The following is a 20,931-nucleotide window of genomic DNA, read 5'->3' as shown; positions in this document are numbered from 1 at the left end:
TAATAATGAGCGTACCCGCAGCGGGAGGAGAGCAACAGTGCGTTGCCTCTGCCGTGAAATGGAAGTAACACATTCGTTCGTGCGCTGCATCTGAGAGAAAGAAGAAAAGTGGGGGTTAGAGAAGTGCGGTTGGCCGTTTCCTGCTTTGAGTTGATGTGTGCACACAGAACAGAGAAGAGAAACTTCCTTGACTGAAGAGTGTAGAGACGACGCTTTTTTTTTTATTTCAAATGCTGCACACGTACAATTTTGAGATAAAGTGGGAGATTTTTACTTGAAGACGATGAGCCGTGGATCGAAGTCTAAAGTGGAGAGCTCCCGGAGCTCCCTGCTGAGCCTGCAGGAGAATGAGAAGCTGGAGGACCTGCTGGGCAGAAGGTGTGCTGTAAGTTCTGATCGGGGAGCGGGTCGAACACTGCGAGGACGAATATCCTGCTGTACTCGATCTGACTTGCGTCCTTTTGGGGCGGAGGAGTTAATTAGAAAAGTGAAAGGAGATAGAGCATGTTTGAGATAGAGCCGGTTTTTCTGGTTGTTGCGCAAAAAGTGTGGTTTCATTCCGGTGGTTAAACATCACGTCTCGATTTGTAAATGAGAACAGTTCACGGCTTCTGACTTGAGACTCTTCAAACACCGCCGTCTTAGTTTGACTGCTTTTCTGAGCTTCTTTCTATTTGTCTTATATTTTGAGGGAAATTTGATCGCCAGGCTTTTTAAGAAGAAAAAAAAAGGATGATCACTTAATTGTTTCTTTAGCACGTTGATGTTAAAACTGTAAACGCTGACATTAGGTCATCTAAAAGGAGGTAGCTGTAACAGGAAATGATGGCTGAGCTGTTTCTTCCTCTGGTGTCAGAATTAGACTATCGCTGGGTCTAACAGAGAACTGGAAGCCGACTTATGTCGAGAGGCCTACGCGAGCGGCCCGACGACGGCAAAAGAAAAACCATCGTCTGCACATTTTTTTTAATGGTTTATACAAACTAAAGAGCACCAAGGAAGCACAAGTTGTTATCTGAGCAAATGAAAGCAGACAAGGAAGTGAATCCTCACCACAAAGCTGCACATTTACATGTTGGCTGCAATAAAATGCTCTCAAGTGTCCTATCAGTGCTTAACTGTTATCAATGTGTGTTTGTGTGTGTCCATCTGTGTTGATAGTCCGTGGCCACCGCAGTCGCCCAGCTGTACATGGCTCTGCCTCACAGCCCGTCGGTGTGGAGCCTGCAGCACACCGGGGTCGTCTGCTTCGTCAAAGACAACCCTCAGCGCTCCTACTTCATACGGATGTTTGATTTGAAGGTAACCTTAAGTTCTGCCTTCACACCAAGAGTCTGATCAGAAGGCCTCCTCTCGGCTGATGATCTTTCCATGTACTTCCCTGGAATTGAAAAGTTACTAAACAATGACGCAAGATTACTCACATCCTACGTGAGTAACGCCGTGAAACTGACATGTGAACCATGTTTCTCCACAGACAGGGAGGCAGGTTTGGGAGCAGGAGCTCTACAACCAGATTGTTTACAGCTCGCCGCAACCGTACTTTCATACCTTCCCTGCAGATGTAAGCACGCCCCTCGTCTTACCCCTCATCCTCCATCTTTGCTTAAATCATGATGTGACGCTCCGCAATTATTCGTGCGGGTCACCAAACCCCAGAGTCATTCACTGTCTGTTTTTTCTCTCTTTACTCACGCGATCAGGACTGTCAGGTCGGACTGAACTTCGCGGCCCAAGAGGAAGCAGACACCTTCCAAAATGCTGTCGAGGATAAAATCAACCAGAGACAAAACCGTCAAGGTCAGCGAGGTAACGAGAGGTTTATTTTTAGAATGACACAACATGAAGTGTCTGCTTTTAATGATGCTAATTGCAAAACGCAAAATGTTTACGTATGTTATTGTGCTAATGCGCTGCTTACCACAAATGAAACAAATAATCATTTACATCAACTTAAATTCTGAAATCTTCAAATATTCTACGAGTGCAGAGACTTCTGCATAAACCCTCAGCTGCTGATGGATCAATGTATGACAACTGATCACTAATAACTTGTCTATTTTATCCTGAACTGAGCAAAAGTTAGATGTTTAGAGTGTATTTTAGCTGGATAAATAATGTGCTACGATGCTGCAACGTGACACAAAATGGTTTCTCTCACCTCCTTGTTACTGACAGAGAAGAAACAGCGCCCCCCGCCGCCCAGTGGTGAGACTGCAATACACTTCATGACTGCATCATTTTCTTTTTACATGTGGAGCAAACTGTAAGAATATATTTTTACTTCTTTCCCCTTTTTTTCCTGTCGCTGCAGACAGAGGTTCTCTGCCTCCTCCCCCACCTGGACAAGGTGTGTAGCTCCTTCACTTCCACATGCCTCTAATGTAACTTTACCACCACCAGTGACACGTGAATGAGATTAAATAGTACTAACACACGTGCTCTCCGTCTCCCCCCTGAAGCGTCCCCCGGTGGCCCCGGTTCTTTCCACATGGCCACCGTGGACATCCAGAACCCAGACATCCAGTCGTCACGCTACCGCTCGATGCCTTCGCCCGCCCCTGCCTCACTTCTGAGCAGCAAAGGAAAGAAAGACAAGAAGGATAAGAACAAGAAAAAGGGCTCCAAGCTCTCCAAAGCGGACATAGGGGCCCCCAGTGGATTTAAGTGAGTGTTTAATAAAAAACATTTTTTTGTAAAAGGTCATGCCAATCACGTGTTACATAAACGTCGACGGTGTTGAAAGTGATTTAAGAGTAAAATCCTTTCGTTTTCAGAAAATCACACAAAAAACAACAACAAAAATCAACTAAATGAGATCTTCTGTTTTCTGTGTAAGATTTTTTTCTGTGACTAAAAAAAAAATACACACAAACATGGTCATGTTTAGCATAATCAGCCTTTATTCAAATGCGAAGACTAGCTTATATTTCTGTTTAAATATAGACCCTTCGGTGAATAACAGATGTGTTTTCAGTCACAGAAAAAAAAAAAAGTAAATAAGAAAATGTTAGTTATTCAAGCCGTACTTCATGCAAATTTTTATCCCTCCGCCACTTTGTATTCATGGCACCATATCTCAAAAATGACAGCGATGCAGAGACAATAATCAAACGAGACTGCGGACCAAAGCCTCGTTGTTTTACAGGATTCGTTAAACCGTATCGCGTGGTCTCCATCTGTCTCCTCACCCTCAGACATGTCACCCACGTCGGCTGGGATCCCAACAACATCGACCCCGACCTGCTGAGCTTGCTCTCCAAGGCCGGGATCGGCGAGGCTGAGATGAGGGATGAAAAGACGTCCCAGCTCATCTACAACGTCATCGAGCAGTCCGGAGGCATGGAGGCGGTCAAGAGGGAGGTGAACAAAACAGGTCAGACTCACACTCGCACCATCCTGCTCCTTATTCGTGTAGCTGCTCCCTCTGATCTAAAACTCAGGCGTATCTAACATATGTTGTTATTGCATCGTAGCTTCTGGACCTCCACCACCTCCACCCGGCAGACAAGGGCCTCTCCCTCCTTTGCCGGGCTCCGGTCAGTCTGCTCCAACCCCTCCACCTCCTCGAGGCCGCTCTGGCCCCCTGCCTCCTCTCCCAGGCCAGTCACCGCGTGGGAGCCCCCAAGCAGCTCCATCACGTGGAGGTCTGCCACCCCCACCTCCTGCATCAGGCAGAGGTGGTCCTCCGCCGCCTCCACCACCAGCACACACTGCACCTCCTTACCCCTCCCCACCGGCATCGGCGAAGCCCTCTCACACCTCATCCTCCCACAACCTACCTCCTCCCCCGCCTCCATCGAGCCATCAGCGCTCTGGGGGATTCCCACCTCCTCCTGTCCCATCTACACCCAGCAGAGGAGGAGGAGGAGGAGGAGGAGGAGGAGGAGGACCTCCGCCTCCCCCGCCACCCCCTCCACCTCCACCTCCCCAAACCTCCATGTCTTTAGATTTCCCGCCTCCTCCCCCTGCTTTCTCCAGTGGCACACCAGCACCTGCTCCTCCTCCACCTGCTGGAGGAGGAGACGGAAGAGGAGCTCTGCTGGACCAGATCCGACTGGGGAAGAAGCTCAGAAATGTAAAACCACTTCCTCGCTCTCAGGAATATTTCACACACGCCAACATTTGGTTTTTCGATGTTTGTGTCACAGAGCTGAATGATCAGACGCTCTCCTCCGATTCTGGCGTGTGTTACAGGTGCCAGATGCTTCTGAAGCAGCTCCGCCCACGACACCAGAGTCCAGCGAGGGCATCGTTGGTGCTCTCATGTCGGTCATGCAGAAGAGGAGTAAAGTCATCCACTCCTCTGGTAAATATAAGGGCATTATTTACACTCCACATGAAGGGACCCACCGAAAAGGCAAAACCAAAAGAGTCTCACATCTTTGCATTCGTCCTCTTTTTTTTTTTCAGATGAGAGCGAAGACGACGGCGGCGACGAAGACGACGACGACGACGAATGGGACGACTGATGTGGGAGTTCTAGTTTGTGTGGATTTCGAACTTAGCTCAGCTGTGATTTCAGTTTCAGGCCTCTCACTCTGCAGCACTGTTACACGATGTCAGACAATGTGGCTGTGTGGAAGATGAAATAAAAAAGCAAATACTTCAACACGAAGGACGTGAAAAGTGAAACAACACGAGCTTAAGAGAAGTCTGAAATGTTTTATATAATTGTTTGAACATTTCCAGTGTAGGATTCATCAGCATGACAAACACTGTGTTACTCACGACGGAGGTGAACGGCGGCTCTCGCTGGAAAATATCTTGGTTTTTTTATGCGCTTCTATTTTTAGCCATTTTTAAAAAAAACAACAACCTGTAAATACAGCTTATGACGGAACAACAACAACCAATACTAAATCTGAGCCAGTTTCATTCCCATGGTTTTTTTTTAAAACATCCTGTACATAAAAAAAAAAAAGAAAACATTACGTTATTTTAGCATTTTTCTCATACAACTGTGCAAAGATCCCCAATTCCCCCTCGAATACCACCACCGACAAAGTGCATAACTGGAAGAACACCGTACGCGATACATATCTTCAACACTCGCATACTGCAGGTCACTAGAGCACGGGACAGTAAGGGAGTCATTATATGACAAAACATCCAATGGAATTTAGCTTAACAGAACACGGTACAGCTCACAAAACATCGTCACACGACAAGGCTGAAAAACGGAACGACAGTAAAAATGTACAACTTACGACAAACAGCGACAGGTATGCATGCAACATCTGCATTCATCATATTATGTCCATACAATACAAGAGTAATCCAATGACCATATATATTATATTCACAATCAATATATTACATTTCTGTTTCAAGATACTTGAAAGTACCGTATCTGTGGTTTTGCGCGTTGAGGTCGACGTATACTTTACATCACATCGGCCGTTTTACCCAAAACAACAACACGTGACCCGTCTGTCCAGGTGCAGTCCAGATGTGTTTTGAAAAGAAAGTCTCATTTTTGGTGCATTCAAAGACCGTCCGAAATCTGAAATTTAAGAATCGAAAAATCTCTGGTAAATCAAACCTGGAAGAGACATAATGTTCGAGCATGTAATGTAATAAATTAAACTTTAGTTAATAAAAATCAACCATTTGAAGCCATGTTTGTTGTAAAGTTGCGACTAATACTCGTAATTCTTTGTAAATGGTTAATAAATACAGTGTCGTTCAACTATAAACATTATTTTGGTCATTATAAAGTTGCAATTGGTGTTTAGATTTCTTAATATCTTATAATAATAAATGGTTTATAAATCATTTCATCGTTTGTCAACAGTCAAATGACTAAAGTTTACCTCAATATAGATTGACCATTTGTTAAAGTGTAACTCCACTAATAATGGAAATTGTGTGTTTTCAGGTCTTGTGAAAAAAGTAGTATTAAGAATTTTGTGGCTCCAGAAGAAGCTCCATGTAATCTGATAAACTGCCTCCAGTGATGTCACTTCGTGGCTGAGTTGCATTGTGGGATATGGAGGCACCAGGTTTTAAGCACCTGAACAAGACGTTTTAAAACAATCTGTTGTGATGGATGATAAATTGCGAGCCAGTGTCAGATCTCTACGCTGATTAAATGTCACACTAACTAATGAACCGAAACCTGAAAGTGAAAAAAAAAAAAAAGAATCCATCTAAAACTGTCCACTGCTCTTTGGGAAGTGGTCACAGGTCATGTAAAATATACACAATTTGTGTTTCCTCAGCTATTGTTTTGCAAAACCACCGATATGGCACTTTAACGACAGCATGACGGCATCACCTGCCTCATGACCGGAGGTGACACACGAACATGCATGTCAAAACATAAAAGTCCACCAAAAAGTCCAGACAGGCCAGTGTTGGACGGCGTCAGTGCGGCCCTCTAGCCGAGGCCTTGGTCCTGGCTCTCTGTGTGCCTGCGGCTGGTGCGTTTGCGCTGCTGCTGTTGCTGCTGCTGCTGTTTGGGGCTGAGCTGTTCCCAGTACGACTGGCAGTACTGGTTAATCAGTCTTATCTCCGGCGGGAAGGGCGTGGAGGCGACGGAGGACTGCACGTACGGTCCCGCTTGGCGAGTTTTGGGCTCCTCCTCTTCGTCTTGATCGGTGAGGGCCAACACGATGTCTCGGTCGAGGATGCGCAGCGCCACGCGGGCCACCGTGTGTTTGAAGTTGTTCTCGGTGGCGAGGCAGTGGTAGAGCCCCGCGTCCGACTGGTTGAGAGACTTCAGGAGGATGCCGTGGTTGGTCTTCAGGATGCCTCCCGCACGGTTGAGCTGCAGGAAAGAGAGTAAGAGGTAAAGTCTAAGAGAGGGAACTGATTTTTTTATACAGATCACAAATGAACAAGTGGTTGATGCTATTAAAGGGGCAGTTCACCCCAAAATCCAAAATGTGTTTTTCCTATTACCTGTAATGCTTTCTATTCATCTAGATTGTTTTGGTGTATTTGATGGATGGAAACGGTTAAAACATACCTGTTTCCATCTGTTTCCACGATTGAACAAAAACTACTGATCAGATTTCCCCCGAAACTTGAATGGAGGATGAGTTTCACCCCAGAATAGACCACATTAACTTATGGTGTGGATACTGATAAAGAGAGTCAGATCCACAAATCTTTCCTGAAGCCCTTTGACATCACGAGATGGGCATTTTTCAACATTTTTGTTAGTTTCTCAAGAAATAAACCATGGATCCTGATTTAAAAAACTAGCGTATTTATGTGGCTGGTGTTTCTGAGTACAAAAGTGGACTGTTGTTGTTCATTCTCTAGTTCATTTCGGATGAAATGTCCCTTTAAAGCTTTAAATTATTTGGAAAAATGTAGATCTTTTGCTTTCTTGGTGAGGATTTGATGGAAAAAACAATATCACTCTTATATCTGTCCTGTAAATATCAACTCAGAGCCAGTAGCCTGTTAGCTTAGCATAAAGGAGGAAACAGGAGGAATCAGCTAGCCTAGCTCTATCTTAATGAAATAAAAATGCAGCTACAAGCAACTAAACTCACTGATTAACATGTGGTATCTCGTTTATTTAATCCCAAAAAACAAGTGTTGAAATAATGTTTGTGTCAATATTCTCATCTTCTTATAGCAACAGAGCAAGTGGTTGTATTCCCCCCAGAATGTCAAAATATTCTGCTAACTTCTCTCTTCTTCCTCACCAGTTTCCTCTTTCCTTCCCTCTGGAACAGCCACTTGACGGTGGCCTGAGGAGAGCGAGGCTGACACTCCAGGAAGGTGCTGCTGCCCTCCACCCCAAACTGCACCGTTTCTCTCAGACGCTTCTCTACTGCACCGAAAGAGACAAGAGAAATGGTGACAGCTGAAAAACAAAGCCAATTCAATTTCAAGTGTGCAAAACACAAAAAAGTCGCCTGACCTTTGGCGTTAAAGCCTCTGCACTGCCTCAGCGGGTCACCATGTTTGACATCCTGTCTTCTGCTCCTCCTGAGGAAAAGATCAGAGTTAAGGATTAAGTGCACATCCTCGCTTGTGTGAAGATGCTGAGAAGATAAGAGACCCCTCTGACCTCTTTGTGGACGGGGTGAAGGCGGAGCAGCTCTCTCCATCCCAGGCGCAGTAGGGGTCTCGAGCCAGACAGCAGTCGGAGCAGGCCCGGCCGTACACGCCGCAGCGGTGCAGCGACACCTGGGTCAGCCCCGCGTCTGATGACACGTACAGCTGTTGCTGTGGTGGCGCAAGCAGAATAAAGTCAGCTCAGTGTGGCTGTGAGGAATCTGTTGTGCGTCAGATTTGTGCTTGAGGTGAATTTGCTTACTCTTTTAGAGGATATCTTCATCGTTTTGACTGCAGCTCTGCTCTGTAAATGGATACAAAGCAAAAAAGATGAAAGAATAAGACTCTGTTTTTAAGGCTGGAGTATTTTAGTCTTTTCAGGATCACATCTTTAGACGTACCCGGAACACCTCCACTTCCTCCAGCGTCAGTTCCTCCATGCTCGTTGGGTCCTTCGGCAGAACTATAACTTTCTGGACGGTGCCTCGATCTGGAAGCGAGAGGGATCATAGTAAAGAACCACATCGTCTTGCCAAGATAACCCTCAAGCCATCGGCCCTGTCGCCGTCTCACCTGTCCCCAGGAACAGCACCTCGTAGCGGCCGTCCACAGCATCCACCTGATCCACCACCATGGCAGTGAAGCGGTAGTCCACGCCGGTTCTCACCACCAGGGGGCGGCGGTGGATAGGATAAACCGGATGGAACATGAGGGGATGAGCTCTGATGAAATTCACGGCCTCATCCGAGAAGTTCTTGGAGGAGCGGATGCCAGGAGTGAACGTTCCCCCTGGACACTGGATGGGGACGAAGGAAGTCGTTATAGGAGGCCGAGTTTGTTTACATCATCGTTCGGATGACAGTGGTTTATCTGATTGCATCACTTTGGAAATAACATGACTCAGACTTACTGTTCCAGGCCGGGGGTAGGGAATCTTGCCAGTGTACTCGGTCCATTGGTAATTATGGCCGTGCTTGTGGGCGAACGGCCCGTTGAAGACGTTGCGAATATCAGCCATCGAGTAGACGCAGACGGCTGAGCCCTTGAACACAGAGCTGGAGCAGAGACGGACAATTAAGGTGAGAGGTGGAGGGAGGAGACAGCTTGAGCCCTGTCTCTGAAATTACAGCAAAAATCAGCCGCGAGATTGCAGTGACAGAATGCAACAAAGTATATTTAAGAGTGTCTTAATTTGATTCTGCTTTATATTTTTCCCTCTCTACAATTCAGAGGGAACTATTTGACTTTTTGACTCCCCTCTCACATCTGTCCGACCTGTCTGTACCGCTTACTTACCAGACACAACACGACAGCATCGAGACATGTTTTGTGAGTTGAACGCACGTAAATAAAACAGTCGGTATGTAACCGACAGCTGAAAAATGCTAATTACAAATAAAACGAACAGTCAAAATATATATTAATACAAAAATAAAAGAGTAAAACAATCACAGGGGTCATTGTTTTGCATTATGAGCACTTCGAGTAAATTTTGATAGAGTGTATTTGTACCTGAGTAATATTTTTTATGCTGGACTTTCAGCTAAAACTGAAAATGAAGTCATTATCGACACATCCCCATGCTGATGGAAAGTTGGGTGGAGTTTCATAATCCACAAAACATTTCTGGAGCTTCACAGCTTCACAGCGTCGCCGCGTTCTCCCAAACAACTGAAGCAGATGTGTTCTTGTTTGAGACATAATGTCAAAAAAACAAGAGAAAAGTCTCTAGAAGCCCAGAGATCTGAAAACTGGTTTGAAAAGACATTATCTTCACCCTTCTTTAAGATGAACTCTTCACTGTAAGCGAAAAGCGTTAGCATGGAGCACCTCTGAGGTCGTGCACGAGCTCCACCGTGCGTCAAGGGTGGAATAAATAAACTCTTTTCAGGTCAATTTGGGATCTCGGGGCTTCAGGAGATTCAGATTATTACGGATGATGGCGCCATTATATGCTTTTTTTCTTTCATTTTAAAACAAGTCCCCTTTAATTCAGTTGTCTCCAGAAATATTCTGTAGATGACGAAACTTAGTCGTACTTAAAAAACATCCAAATGCTTCTTCCGAATATGCGAAACCTGTGAGAACAGATCGGTTGGGGAAGAGGCCTGAATTTATCAGCCGGGCCTCCAAACTAAACTCACCCGGCCGTGGTGAAGAGAGCGTACACCATCGGGTTTCGCTCGTCCTGCGTCGGCTGAATAAACACATCTCCTGGAAGAGGAACGATACAAAATCAATAACGCGAGGGTGAGAGCGCCCGCACTTAAAATGCAATCGGTTTTAATCGGAGTGCTTATTTCATTGTGGCCTCACGTAGTTCATCAAACCGCGTCTCCACTCCGTCTTCTCCTATCACCGAGCAGATAAGGCGAGCCTTCAGGAACGTCGTCCAGCGGTTCACCAGGGACTTCTGCCCTCCTTCATCATTCTAGACAGGAAAGGAAATTGGGTCACGGCTCAATACGCACAACGTGTTACATATCGCACAAAGGTGAGCTGAATGCATTTTTCGCTGCATACGCGATGAGGCTCGCCTCACCAGACACACTCTGCCCACTCTGGCTAAAACGCTGGGGCTCGCCCCGCCGCTCGAGTCCAGGCTCTTCTCACGGAAGAAGAAGTAAAGCTTGTCGTCGTTCTTTTCTGCACTGTCAGGGATCTGCTGGATCTGAACAAACACGGGCTCTGCGGGGATAACAACGGATAAGTAGAGAGGGGATTGAGGCAAGTGGTTGTCAAATAAAAAAAGGAAAAAAAAAAAAAGAAGAGGAGAGGAACCATAACCTGTAATCTGCAGCGTTTACCTCCTCACACCCACACTTACTCACCGTTGAGCCACCTGGAGTCGTACTGCTCCGTTCTGATCGCTGTTCTGCCTCCCATGGTCCTAAACAGAGCGGCGTCTGTGCTCATGAAGTCAATGTGGACACCTGCGTACAGGTTACCATCTGCGGGGGGGGGGGGGAGAGAGAGGAAGTGAGCGCAGAGGTGAGGCTTCGTGACTCAGTAGCGTGAGGAATTTTAAAAGAGTTTGTGATTTTGTTTCCTCTCTGCCTGCTCTTACGGATCAGAACGGCGATGTTCTCCTGTTTGGGATCGTAGGAACATTTCCCCTTCCCTGAATCCACGTACCCAGGGACCAGCCGGAACAGGTAGTCCTGCAGAAAATAGATAGTTAAAATGTCACATGGGAGCGTGCGGGGGGAATTCATAAACAAATCAGTGTCCCAGTTTGTACTCCTGAAATATTTAGCAGGACGACGCTTTCCAGGCCTGCAGCTGAGGGAATCGTGCGGTAAATCCCACTCGGGGAGCTGCGTTAGTGGTTTTCTTTTTCTTTTCCCTTCTTTTCCCCCTGCTCACCTCTGCTCTCCAGCCCCTGTTGATGAATGTGCAGATGGGCTGGTACGCCCCCGTCCCACAGGTGTAGAGGTGGGTGCGGTTCCACGGCTCTATGAGGCGCACAAAGTTGGCACACTCGCCCTGCGCGAAAGAAGGAGTAAGACAAATGGTATTTTAAACAGCATCGTCGTCATTGTCCCGTCTTGAAAAAAAAAGGGTGAGGGCTCGGATCTCTTTTGAAAGAGCAGGATGCAAACACATGTTCCCACCTGTCTTCCCTTTCCTGTCATCTGACATTCGCCCTTTCTCTTAGCAGACGCTGGCCAGTGGATCTGTATTTTTGAGAAAGGCAAAAAAAAAAACTTGATTGTTAAAGATACAGAGACTTGGAACCCAACAGAAGACTGGATTCAAGCTGGTAGAAGTTGTACGTACGATGAGGGGCTCTTTGTTGACGTTGTGCATGTCCAGGGCCACCAGGTACTCCCGGCTGCCCAGGTACAGACGGCCCTGATCCTGATCCATCAGCAGGATGCGGTAGTCGCTGGTGTTGAAGGAGAAACTGAAGGGTCTCGCCGCCCTCGTGTCCATCAGTTCTGTGTGAAAATAAGTCGTTCTGTCAGTACTTTTCGTGCACTTTAAAAAAAAACAAACTGTACTTCTATTCGTCACTTGAGTATATTTACGAGTGAGCGGCCTACTTTATAAGTCACCACATTTGCCAATCACACCTTCGTTACAACAAGTCTGCTCTAAATTGATGGGAGCGAGTGTGATGGCGGCACGCACGGAGCATCTCTGCTGTAGATGCCAAGATACCAGCTGCCTGGCAGCGTTGCCAGGTCGGGAGGGTTTTTTTTCTTCGTGTAATTTGGGGGTAAAATGTGTTCGGGCAGGAGGACAGAAATTTGGGTGGTTGGAAAAATGCATTAAAAATGATAGGTTGGTGGTTATTAGATGATAATGAAATAATTGCTGATCAATAGCAAGATACGTACGTAAGTGTTCAGAGACGAAGGAAAAAAGCCGATGAGGTTCAACACAACAAATCCTATTAGAGCTGAGGAATATTAAATCAGTCATCTTTGCTCACTACATCTGAGCCTCTCTCACCCTCAGGTGTGCCTGTACAAAAGGTCAGGAGCTTATTATTGATTATCTCATCGGTATCGGCCATGAGAAGCAGGTAATTATCGGGAAAAAAAATCCATATCATGCATCCCCTAATTAAAAACACATCCATAAATTGTATGAATTAGTTATGCAAAACACATGCAGCACAACTTTGATACGACATCTCTTTAATGTACTCCACTGAGAGTTACTATCATTTAATAGGAACGTAACGCACACTCAGGACTGTACTGAGGTTCTGATCACTGGAAGCAGACTGGAAAAGCAGAAAAAGTGTCTCTCGGTCCGGCTTCATGTGCCCTTTTTTCTCTTTTCGTTTTCGGCTCTCGGGCCTTCAAGTCTTCAAGATCACCAACCACACTCCAAACGTGTCACCAGACACACCCTAATGACACATGTAATGGTGATCAGACAATTATACTCCTCCACCAGGGTGGGAACAAACAATCAGGAGGCCTTGAATGACTTAAGACTCGGGGAGAAAGAAAATGGGCAGTGACAGAACACAGCCAATTAAACCACCGCAGAAGTTAAAAAGAAAACACTGCCTCGCTCGTGCCACATGCGGGGATCAAACGGATGGAAAGAAAATGTTTGTCTTTAGGGTGTGGCACGTATAAAATATCTGCGGCTGTGACGGAGTACGGTCGCTGATGCTGAAGAGGGCCCGAGGGACCGAGAACACCGTCGCAACGACAAAGAAAAACGCATACGGAGCCACACTTTCTTCTGCTCATGGCGGCACCATCATTACCGAACCACCCACAACTTGTAAACACACACGAGCTGCAGTGTTTATGCAAATCATTATATTTGTGGTGAGAGACACCTCTGTGTTTTGCATCACAACATCATAATTTGTTTGCCTTTTTTTTTAATTGCATGGGATTCCAGACATACACCTCTGTCTTTCTCCTTCTGTCTCTCTCTTAAGGCTATACTTTTAAGGTCTGTCGCTGTTTACTAGATGAAACCAACTTATTTTTTGTTATTTGAGCCGGTCCTTTAGCTGTTCTTCGTTTTGAAAGGGTTGATATTTGAGTCTTGACTCTTTTGGTTGGGAGTGAGACTCAAAAATCAACGTTCTGACGCAGAAATGGAAAAAACAGTTTTATAGTCGAGCTGCACGACGCGGACTTCTATCTGTCTTCCATCGCACCTGTGATTACCATGTCATAACTAAAAGTCGTGATGAAGCACAACACTGTATGGACGACATCAAAGTAGTTTCTTGGAGACTTGGCTGCATTTGGAGCGATTATTGGGCTGGAAAGCATCACACCGATCTGGCAACCGTGCTTGTCTGGGAAGAAAACAAAGCACCACTTGACTTTTGAACGTGACGGGGCGATGATGGAGCGAAACCAAAGAACAAGAGGCAGATTCAGGCAACCATCCCTGTCCACACTTTTGATAGAAGGATCTAAGAAAGACAAAGATTAAGTGATGAAGAACTCTGGCTTTTAAAAACTGAATTGTTAGCTAGCGAGTGTTAATTTGGTGTGTGTAACGGTAGCGCCTGATGTGAGGATCTTTGGTGGTCTCGAGGGGAGTGGAAGGTGGGCGATGTACAAAAAAAACCACAGAGAAAGTGTCCGTACGGTGGACAGAACGTGATAAAGTGCACTCTAGGTTTCCTCTTGTCGTGGACAAAACATGGCGAAGTGTCCTCTCTCCACTCTAAATATTTCACGACCTTCTGCGACGCCCTAAAAACCACATCTCAAACGTGATGCCCCTCAAACATCCCAGTGATGATGATTTACTACTTCATTAAAAAAATCCTCCATCAATACGAGCTGCTTATGTCATCATTTTGAATCTAATAAGCAGATACTTTTTTTTCTCAAATGGGAATTTTCACTTTCACTTGAGTCATTTTCATGGGAGTTGTTGCACTTTTTACATGAGTGAAGGTTTTCAGCACTCAGCTCATCTCTGAAAAAAAAAAAAATGTTCCAGCTTAGTTTAAAAACCAACTCCTCCACTAGGAGAACCAACAGCAGGGGGAGCAGAGGTGACTCCTCACATTATTCCCTTTATGCCTTTAACATGTTTCATTACTGACTTGGATGAACTTGTGGTCCCGCGTACAACACCCTTCTCACTACTTTTCTGGAAAAATGTGTGTCACTGATTAAATATAACTCAACTTAGTGCGTTTTAAGAAACATATTTGCTTTTAAGATCTTAATATTTTATGCGTCCTGGCTGTCTGATTGAGTTGAAGGCGCCACATGCCGGCTGGAGTTAAGAAGACTGAGGAAAAAAAAAAGCGGGTCCCTTAGGAGACACGGTCAGTGGAACTGGGAGCTAATTCTTAAGATCAGGATTGTGTTCAGCAGAGCGTAGCCTGTTAAGACACGCTGCGGTGGAAAATGTTTCTGCTTTTTCTTTTTTCTTTTTTTGTTCTCCTGAAAGCTTTGATTGAACAGTTTTCATCCGCTGCGAGACAAATGGACTGCGTGCCGCACTCTGCCTCCGAGTGTGACATATTTCCATTCCTCCGTATGACAATCCACCCACACACACACACACACACACACATCTGCGACCAGATAGTGACCGGCACATGTGGCATGTTAAAGACAGCGGGATTATATAATGACAGATGTCCGCGCGGACCCCTCACAAGCCGGCTTACGGGGGGGGGGGTATTCGGGAAGGAAGTCGCAATCTTTATTTACATCAAAGCGTCTGCCATCTTCCTTTTGAGGTCACCGATAACAGGATGCAGTCAAGGTGCCACCAAAATAAGCCGCGCAATCGGATCTCCGGCCCCACGCGAGATTGGAGCCCTTTGAGGTGGGACGAGGTCCGGTTCTGTTCCTGAGAGGTAAACACAGGATAACAAGCCGAGGGGGCCCAGAGCTCCACTGGGCCATAGTGGATCCACTGAAGGGGGCTAAATGTAGAAACGCCACACCCCTATACATGTCTCCATTCTCCAAAAATAGCAAACAATGTACTGCCATCATCTGGTAAACATTCAGCAAACACTTATCCCCTGACAACATTCTCACACTGATAGGGAAACACGGGGAAGGACACACAATTATAGTATGAAGCTGCGGCCGGGTGCTGTAGCCTCTCATGTTACAACCTGACAACATATTGTCACTGAGGCACTAATGACCACTGCTGGTTAGTCCCGGGCCTATCCCAAGCATGAGCACACCGGTGACAGCAGCGAGGGGAGGTGAGATGAGATTCTGAAACGCGGCTTCGGTTACATTTTGCTCTCGAGCAACGATGACCAGCTCTATCGAGCGAAAGCCTCAGTCAGCCTCTTTGTGAGAGACTGACGCGACTTCCCAGCGACAGAGTGAAACTGTGTAACATCTCTCTATCCTCTGCAGGCCTCCAGAGTGTCACTCAGGCTGGTCCATTCGCTCAGAGGAGTCACATGTTCCTCCGGCCGCCCTGAGGAAAAAACCTCCTCCACAGGCGCCTCGGGGGGGGCGAACAAAGAGACTCGGTGTCACAAACAATGAACAATAAATCCTTGGAGAGGCAGAAAAACAGTCGGGGAGTAAATCCAACTTTTCTCCTTCTCTCTTTTTTTGTTTTGTTCGGCATTAGGGGGAAGGGCGAGCGAGGGCAGGCGAGGGGCTGTGAATGCGGCGAAACCCTCACAATTCAACACCTCTCAGCTGCCGTGCATGAATTTTTCATGGGGCAGCTCTGCACAGATGTGAATTCCTGCATCTAACGCGGGGAAGGAACGCGATCAAGAGTTCAAGACCAAACTTGTGTAATTGCTCAGACCACTACTTTGTGCACCCTGCTGCAGAGAAGGAAAGAAAGAAAAAACCCCACAACACCGGTGTATGTGCATAAGCTGTTTACTGGGAAGGGGATTAGTGTTAAAGGTCATATAAAAATGCACCGCAATTCTTTCTCTCGGGGGCCTCGAATGGAACTGTTGCCGTGCTCGGCGGCCGCGAGCAGCGCGCAGGCAGCTGTTTCCAGTCTGACGAAAAAATCGGCTGAATTCGAAACAGCCCCACATATCTCCTGATTAGCTCACCTCTAATCCGCTTCAGATGTCGGCTGTCGTAACTGTACCAAAAAAAAAAAATAAATCGTAAATGTGTCTCTCTGAATCGCTGCAAAAACTAAAGAACGAGATGAGACGCCCGACGTGTTCGCGCTGCCTGAACCTGACCTCGGAACACGAGGGTGTTTTTTTTTTTTTTTTTTGGTTTCTGACTCGCCTCCGCGTGAGAAGCGCGGCTATAAATCTGATCAAACCTCCCTCAGGTGTGACGTGTGTCAGGTGCAAACTGGGGGATGCAGAAATAACTGTAATCATCCGGCATTGTTTTGGGGATCAAAGGTGTCATCCGCATACTTGTGACATGAATCTCGACAGCACGGGAAACTCCCAAAACGGCCGCACCAAAAAAAACAGGGGGCTTTAAAAAAAACGCCATCCTCGAGCCATTTTGAACTCGAACCTCGCGGCCAAAGACATCAAACTTATGAAGTACCCGATGATGAAGGTTCTCAGTCATACAGGTCGTGGTAAATCTAGGTGATGTATCATAGGGGACTGGACTTGTTTCAGTTTCCTTGAAGACTTCTCAAGGAAAGTCTTCAAGTCTTCCAGTAAACCACGACCTGGATGGGAACCTTCCGTAAGCAACTGGACTTGCTTCAGTTTCCTTGAAGATATCTCACCTCTCCTCCAAGAGGCTTCTTCAAGAAGCCTCTTGGAGGAGAGGTGGGACATCGTCAAGGAAACCGAAACAAGTCCAGTCGGCTACGATCGCCTCGATTCTGAAACACCATTTTGCTCCTGTGATCAAATTTCAGGTGTTTCCTTCCTTTTTCCATGTCGTGGTGTCACATATCAGAAACAAGGAAGAGCTGACGGGTCAGAGACCTGTGTGTGTGTGTGTGTGTGTGTGTGTGTGTGTGTGTGTGTGTGTGTGTGTGTGTTGGGTTCAGGGTGTGGGGAGAAAAATTCTGTCGAAGGGCACCACCAGTAACCAACCACACGTAATATCCACCTTTTGTTTCCAGGGTCGCGCTGTTTGACATGTGGCAGGAAGTACGTTCTTTACATACGTATGAAGAGGAAGTGTAACCGGTGTGGTGTGGGAGTTTTTTGTGACTTTGCGTGTGTGTGAGTGGAGAGAAAAACCCTAAAAAGAAAATAACTATTAAGACTGCTTGTCGGGGGGGGGGGGGAGTTAATTATTTTGGGGGGGTTAATCTGTAGGAACTCACCTTTGAAGGAGAGGCGAACCCTGGGCGCAGACTGCTGCAGGCCCCAGCCTCTGTAAACACACAAGGCCAACAGGAGGAGTTGGGCTCCAGATGCTGTCATGGTAACCGTCATGCAGGTAGGGCCCGCAGAGATCTAAATCTGGAAGAAAAAAGAAAGGGAGAGGAATGAACTATTATTATAGAGCGCCCCAAGAGAAATGGGAGACAGAAAAAGAAAAAGGGAAGGACAGGCAAGAGACTCCTCGCTCTCTCTCTCTCCTCTGATGTCTCTGATCAGAAGTCTGGCCCCGCAAAGCCTTCCAAAAAGGCGAGACGTATAGTTCTGGCAGGAGAGAAGAACGGCGTCCAAATCTTCACACCTGCTCTGGAAACTATGACAGCCCCCTATTATTTATTTAAAGAGTAAACGCAGTGAGGTATGTGTTGAGACTGTTTAATGCCGTATTGCGAGCTCTCTGGAAACCCTGGAAAAAAAAGAAAAGAAAAGGATGGGAGATTAAAGTCTTCGTGTCCCTCACCTTGTAGGTTTTCTCAAACACGTCGCCCTCACTTTTTCGCCCCCCCCCTCCCCTTTTTTTTCCTCGAAAAACAAGACTCCCGAAGCCCATCAGCGATTCCCCTCGGCCTCTCTCGGTCTTTCAACAAAAGCACGTCTGCGTTACCCTTCAGAGGCTGACGGCTGAGATACATGACAGTTCAAAGAAACAGGTAGCCCCCTCGCTGAAACAGTTCCTGACAGTTTAGGGGGTGTTGAGACGACGCGAGCCTCAACTGATAGACCTTAACTCAAGCATTCATTATGCATCTGCACTTTGCTGGAGAGGATCCCATATAAATTATGAATACTAAAAGCTGAGTCCACAACATCCATTAAATTGTCTCCCCGAAGGTGTGCTCGGCCCGGGCTATAAGCCATCCCCACGGGCTTTTTCTTCTCCTCGTGTCGTCCGTGTAAGGCGGAGGCCTCCTGTGGCACGCCGCACAAGCCCCTCTTAAAAAAAATAGAGGGGCTTTTAGGGAAAGTGGGGTGTATTCACAAAATGTTCATTATTATTTCCCAACACGGGGGGGGAACAGCAGTAAGTCATGCGTGATGTGAAGACAAGATAAGTGGATGACACAGAAATGACTGGCACGCTGACTTGAATATTGAGAAATCAAAAACAGAAGCCACTGGAGTCGGGTGGAGGGGTGGAGAGGGTGGAGGGTTGGGGGGGGACGCCTCGCTTGGCATAATCACACAGTTTGCCATATATCTGCTCAGCGGGGGGGAATGGATCTCCAATCCCTGTACATTCACTTGTTAATAATACATATGCACCAGGAGATGATGCAAAGACACATTTCACATTTCAGGAGGAGTCGCAGGTATTCATCACCTGGAGAGAGGATCAATGAAGAACAGCAGCAGCAACACACATGAATAAATCATCAAAAGCAGAAAATGTGATTACGAGACACTTGTTTTATATATATATATATATATATATATATGTATTTGTCTTTTTCCAACGGATTATGGCTTAAAATTCAGCCTGCACATTGTATATATTTAAATGAAGATATACAAAAGAAATAGGAGGTGATCTCTTTGTCTGAGATCATCAATCAGGAGCAGAAATGTGGATCTTTATGATGATGGCCCGCCTGTGCTTGGTTCTATCTGTATGAATGACATAGGGGTTTCTAATGGGTTTCTGTGCTGGGTGGTACCGGCAGGACGGATTAAAGTTCAGCTGTAACAACACATGGTTTCCATCTCTCTCTTTTTTTTTTTTTTTTTTTACAGAAAGCAAAAATATAATAATAGTAATTACAGGATCTCAATAACCTTATTCTTCTTCTTCTTCTTTCCTCTCTCTTTCCGCGGAGCAGTGCGCACTTACCTGTGAACTCAACATCCAGAAATAGGAACCCGAGAAAACAAACCGTGTGCAGTCATCCGCCGTCCGCACCGCCGCTACACTACACAGTAACCCAACATGAGTTAAAAGTTAAACCAGAGGGAAGTTAAAAACGGTCTTTACCTTTCGGTTCTTTTTGCTGGACTTTCAAAAATACAACGCCTTTGGAGGATCCACAAAACTTGCGCGGATTTGTTCCCGCTGCGTTCCCCGCGTTTTGGTGCCTCGGAGCTGGAGGAAAAAAAAATCTCCCTCAGCAGCGCTGCGCAGGAATAAAACAATCCGATAGGTTTGCTAAATTCCCCTGGAGAGGAAAAACGAAAAAAAAAGGAAAGAAAGAAAGAAAGAAGCGCTGCCTGACTAATCAGTCGATATTAACCGACTGCATTTGTTCCCAAAAAAAGAAAAAAACGGGAGAAGAAGGAAAAACACAGCTGATCCCTGAACGGCTCTTCCACTGTTTCCAGAAAAGAAAGAAAAAAAAAAGTTTAAGCCTGGATGGCAGCGACCATCACCGTCATGTGAGCGAAGAGGCTGGTCCCTTTAAATTGAGCCTTTTCTAAAGGGAGTTCTGAGTGTGAATCTAGTGACCAGGTGCAGGTGTGGGGAGGGAGAGAGTCTGCCCTGCTGTCCTCTCCCTTCTGTTCTGCCCCCACCCAGCCTTCCCTCTCCTGTTGGCCCACAGCAGCATTGGACCAAACCTCTTGGTACACCATATGGGTATGATTAACCCTGTCACTGCTGGTGAGTTAACACACACACACACACATTTACTGTACTTCTGCCATGGATCTGTGTCAGCTCAGTAGCCCCCCTCTCTTTGGCAGAAGCTTCTTAACACCAAATAATGGAGTGAAATGTTGAAAGCTGTTTGATGGGAATGTTTTTTTTCTCATGCTCCGGGAGGGCCACACGCTATTCTTATACGTGATGCACATGAGGTGGTTGGGGGGGGGGGGCTGAGATTCACTGTTTAAAGAGCAGCAACTCAGACAAGTGTCGCCATTACCGCTCAGACCAACATGAGAGCCAGGTCACAGGGAAAAAAAGAAAAAGAAAAAAGGATTCCTGGGATGCCTCTGTGGCTGGCTTCAGCGCTCATGACAACAGTGACAAAGCCAGGAGAAGAAGAAGAAGGGTAAGGGGGGGGACTGGACGTAAAGGACATCCATCCTGTTAACAGAGCCTTGAGCTTGAAATTAAAACAGCCTTCAGAGAGAGCCCTCGCTTCATTACTGGCTTTGTGGTGAGCTTCTCTGACGCAGTGTGGCGCTCCGAGGACACAAAGGCACAC

The 20,931-nt window shown here is 46.3% G+C and overlaps 2 protein-coding genes across 5 annotated transcripts; one reads left to right on the top strand and one right to left on the bottom strand.

The window, feature by feature from the left end:
- Positions 1–57: 57 nt before the first annotated feature.
- Positions 58–5,777, top strand: wasa (WASP actin nucleation promoting factor a). Of its 3 annotated transcripts, none has more exons than XM_030424473.1 (11): positions 58–385; positions 1,162–1,302; positions 1,478–1,564; positions 1,704–1,800; positions 2,179–2,208; positions 2,315–2,350; positions 2,463–2,667; positions 3,198–3,376; positions 3,477–4,078; positions 4,198–4,309; positions 4,414–5,777. In XM_030424473.1, exons 1-11 carry the CDS (start codon positions 284–286, stop codon positions 4,470–4,472), a joined length of 1,650 nt encoding a protein of 549 aa, XP_030280333.1. In that variant the 5' UTR covers positions 58–283; the 3' UTR covers positions 4,473–5,777. The 3 variants fall into 3 exon arrangements, with proteins under 3 accessions (XP_030280333.1, XP_030280332.1, XP_030280334.1); XM_030424472.1 differs by having other exon boundaries at positions 1,704–1,809; XM_030424474.1 differs by having other exon boundaries at positions 59–378; positions 1,704–1,809.
- Positions 4,646–20,411, bottom strand: sema3ga (sema domain, immunoglobulin domain (Ig), short basic domain, secreted, (semaphorin) 3Ga). Of its 2 annotated transcripts, XM_030424471.1 has the most exons (18): positions 19,761–20,411; positions 17,734–17,872; positions 11,800–11,960; positions 11,634–11,696; positions 11,386–11,505; positions 11,087–11,180; positions 10,851–10,970; positions 10,562–10,707; positions 10,336–10,450; positions 10,164–10,233; positions 8,930–9,074; positions 8,593–8,815; positions 8,421–8,509; positions 8,282–8,323; positions 8,033–8,190; positions 7,883–7,950; positions 7,665–7,789; positions 4,646–6,772 (listed from the first exon to the last, which is right to left on the bottom strand). In XM_030424471.1, exons 2-18 carry the CDS (start codon positions 17,843–17,845, stop codon positions 6,383–6,385), a joined length of 2,241 nt encoding a protein of 746 aa, XP_030280331.1. In that variant the 5' UTR covers positions 17,846–17,872; positions 19,761–20,411; the 3' UTR covers positions 4,646–6,382. The 2 variants fall into 2 exon arrangements, with proteins under 2 accessions (XP_030280331.1, XP_030280330.1); XM_030424470.1 differs by lacking the exon at positions 19,761–20,411 and having other exon boundaries at positions 6,383–6,772; positions 7,665–7,792; positions 17,734–17,845.
- Positions 20,412–20,931: the final 520 nt, after the last annotated feature.

This window comes from Sparus aurata, chromosome 7 (genome assembly GCF_900880675.1).
Source record: "Sparus aurata chromosome 7, fSpaAur1.1, whole genome shotgun sequence".
In the NCBI taxonomy this organism is placed as follows: domain Eukaryota; kingdom Metazoa; phylum Chordata; class Actinopteri; order Spariformes; family Sparidae; genus Sparus; species Sparus aurata.
The sequence above is the reverse complement of the archived record's forward strand: the minus strand, read 5'-3'. Positions and strand labels throughout refer to the sequence as shown.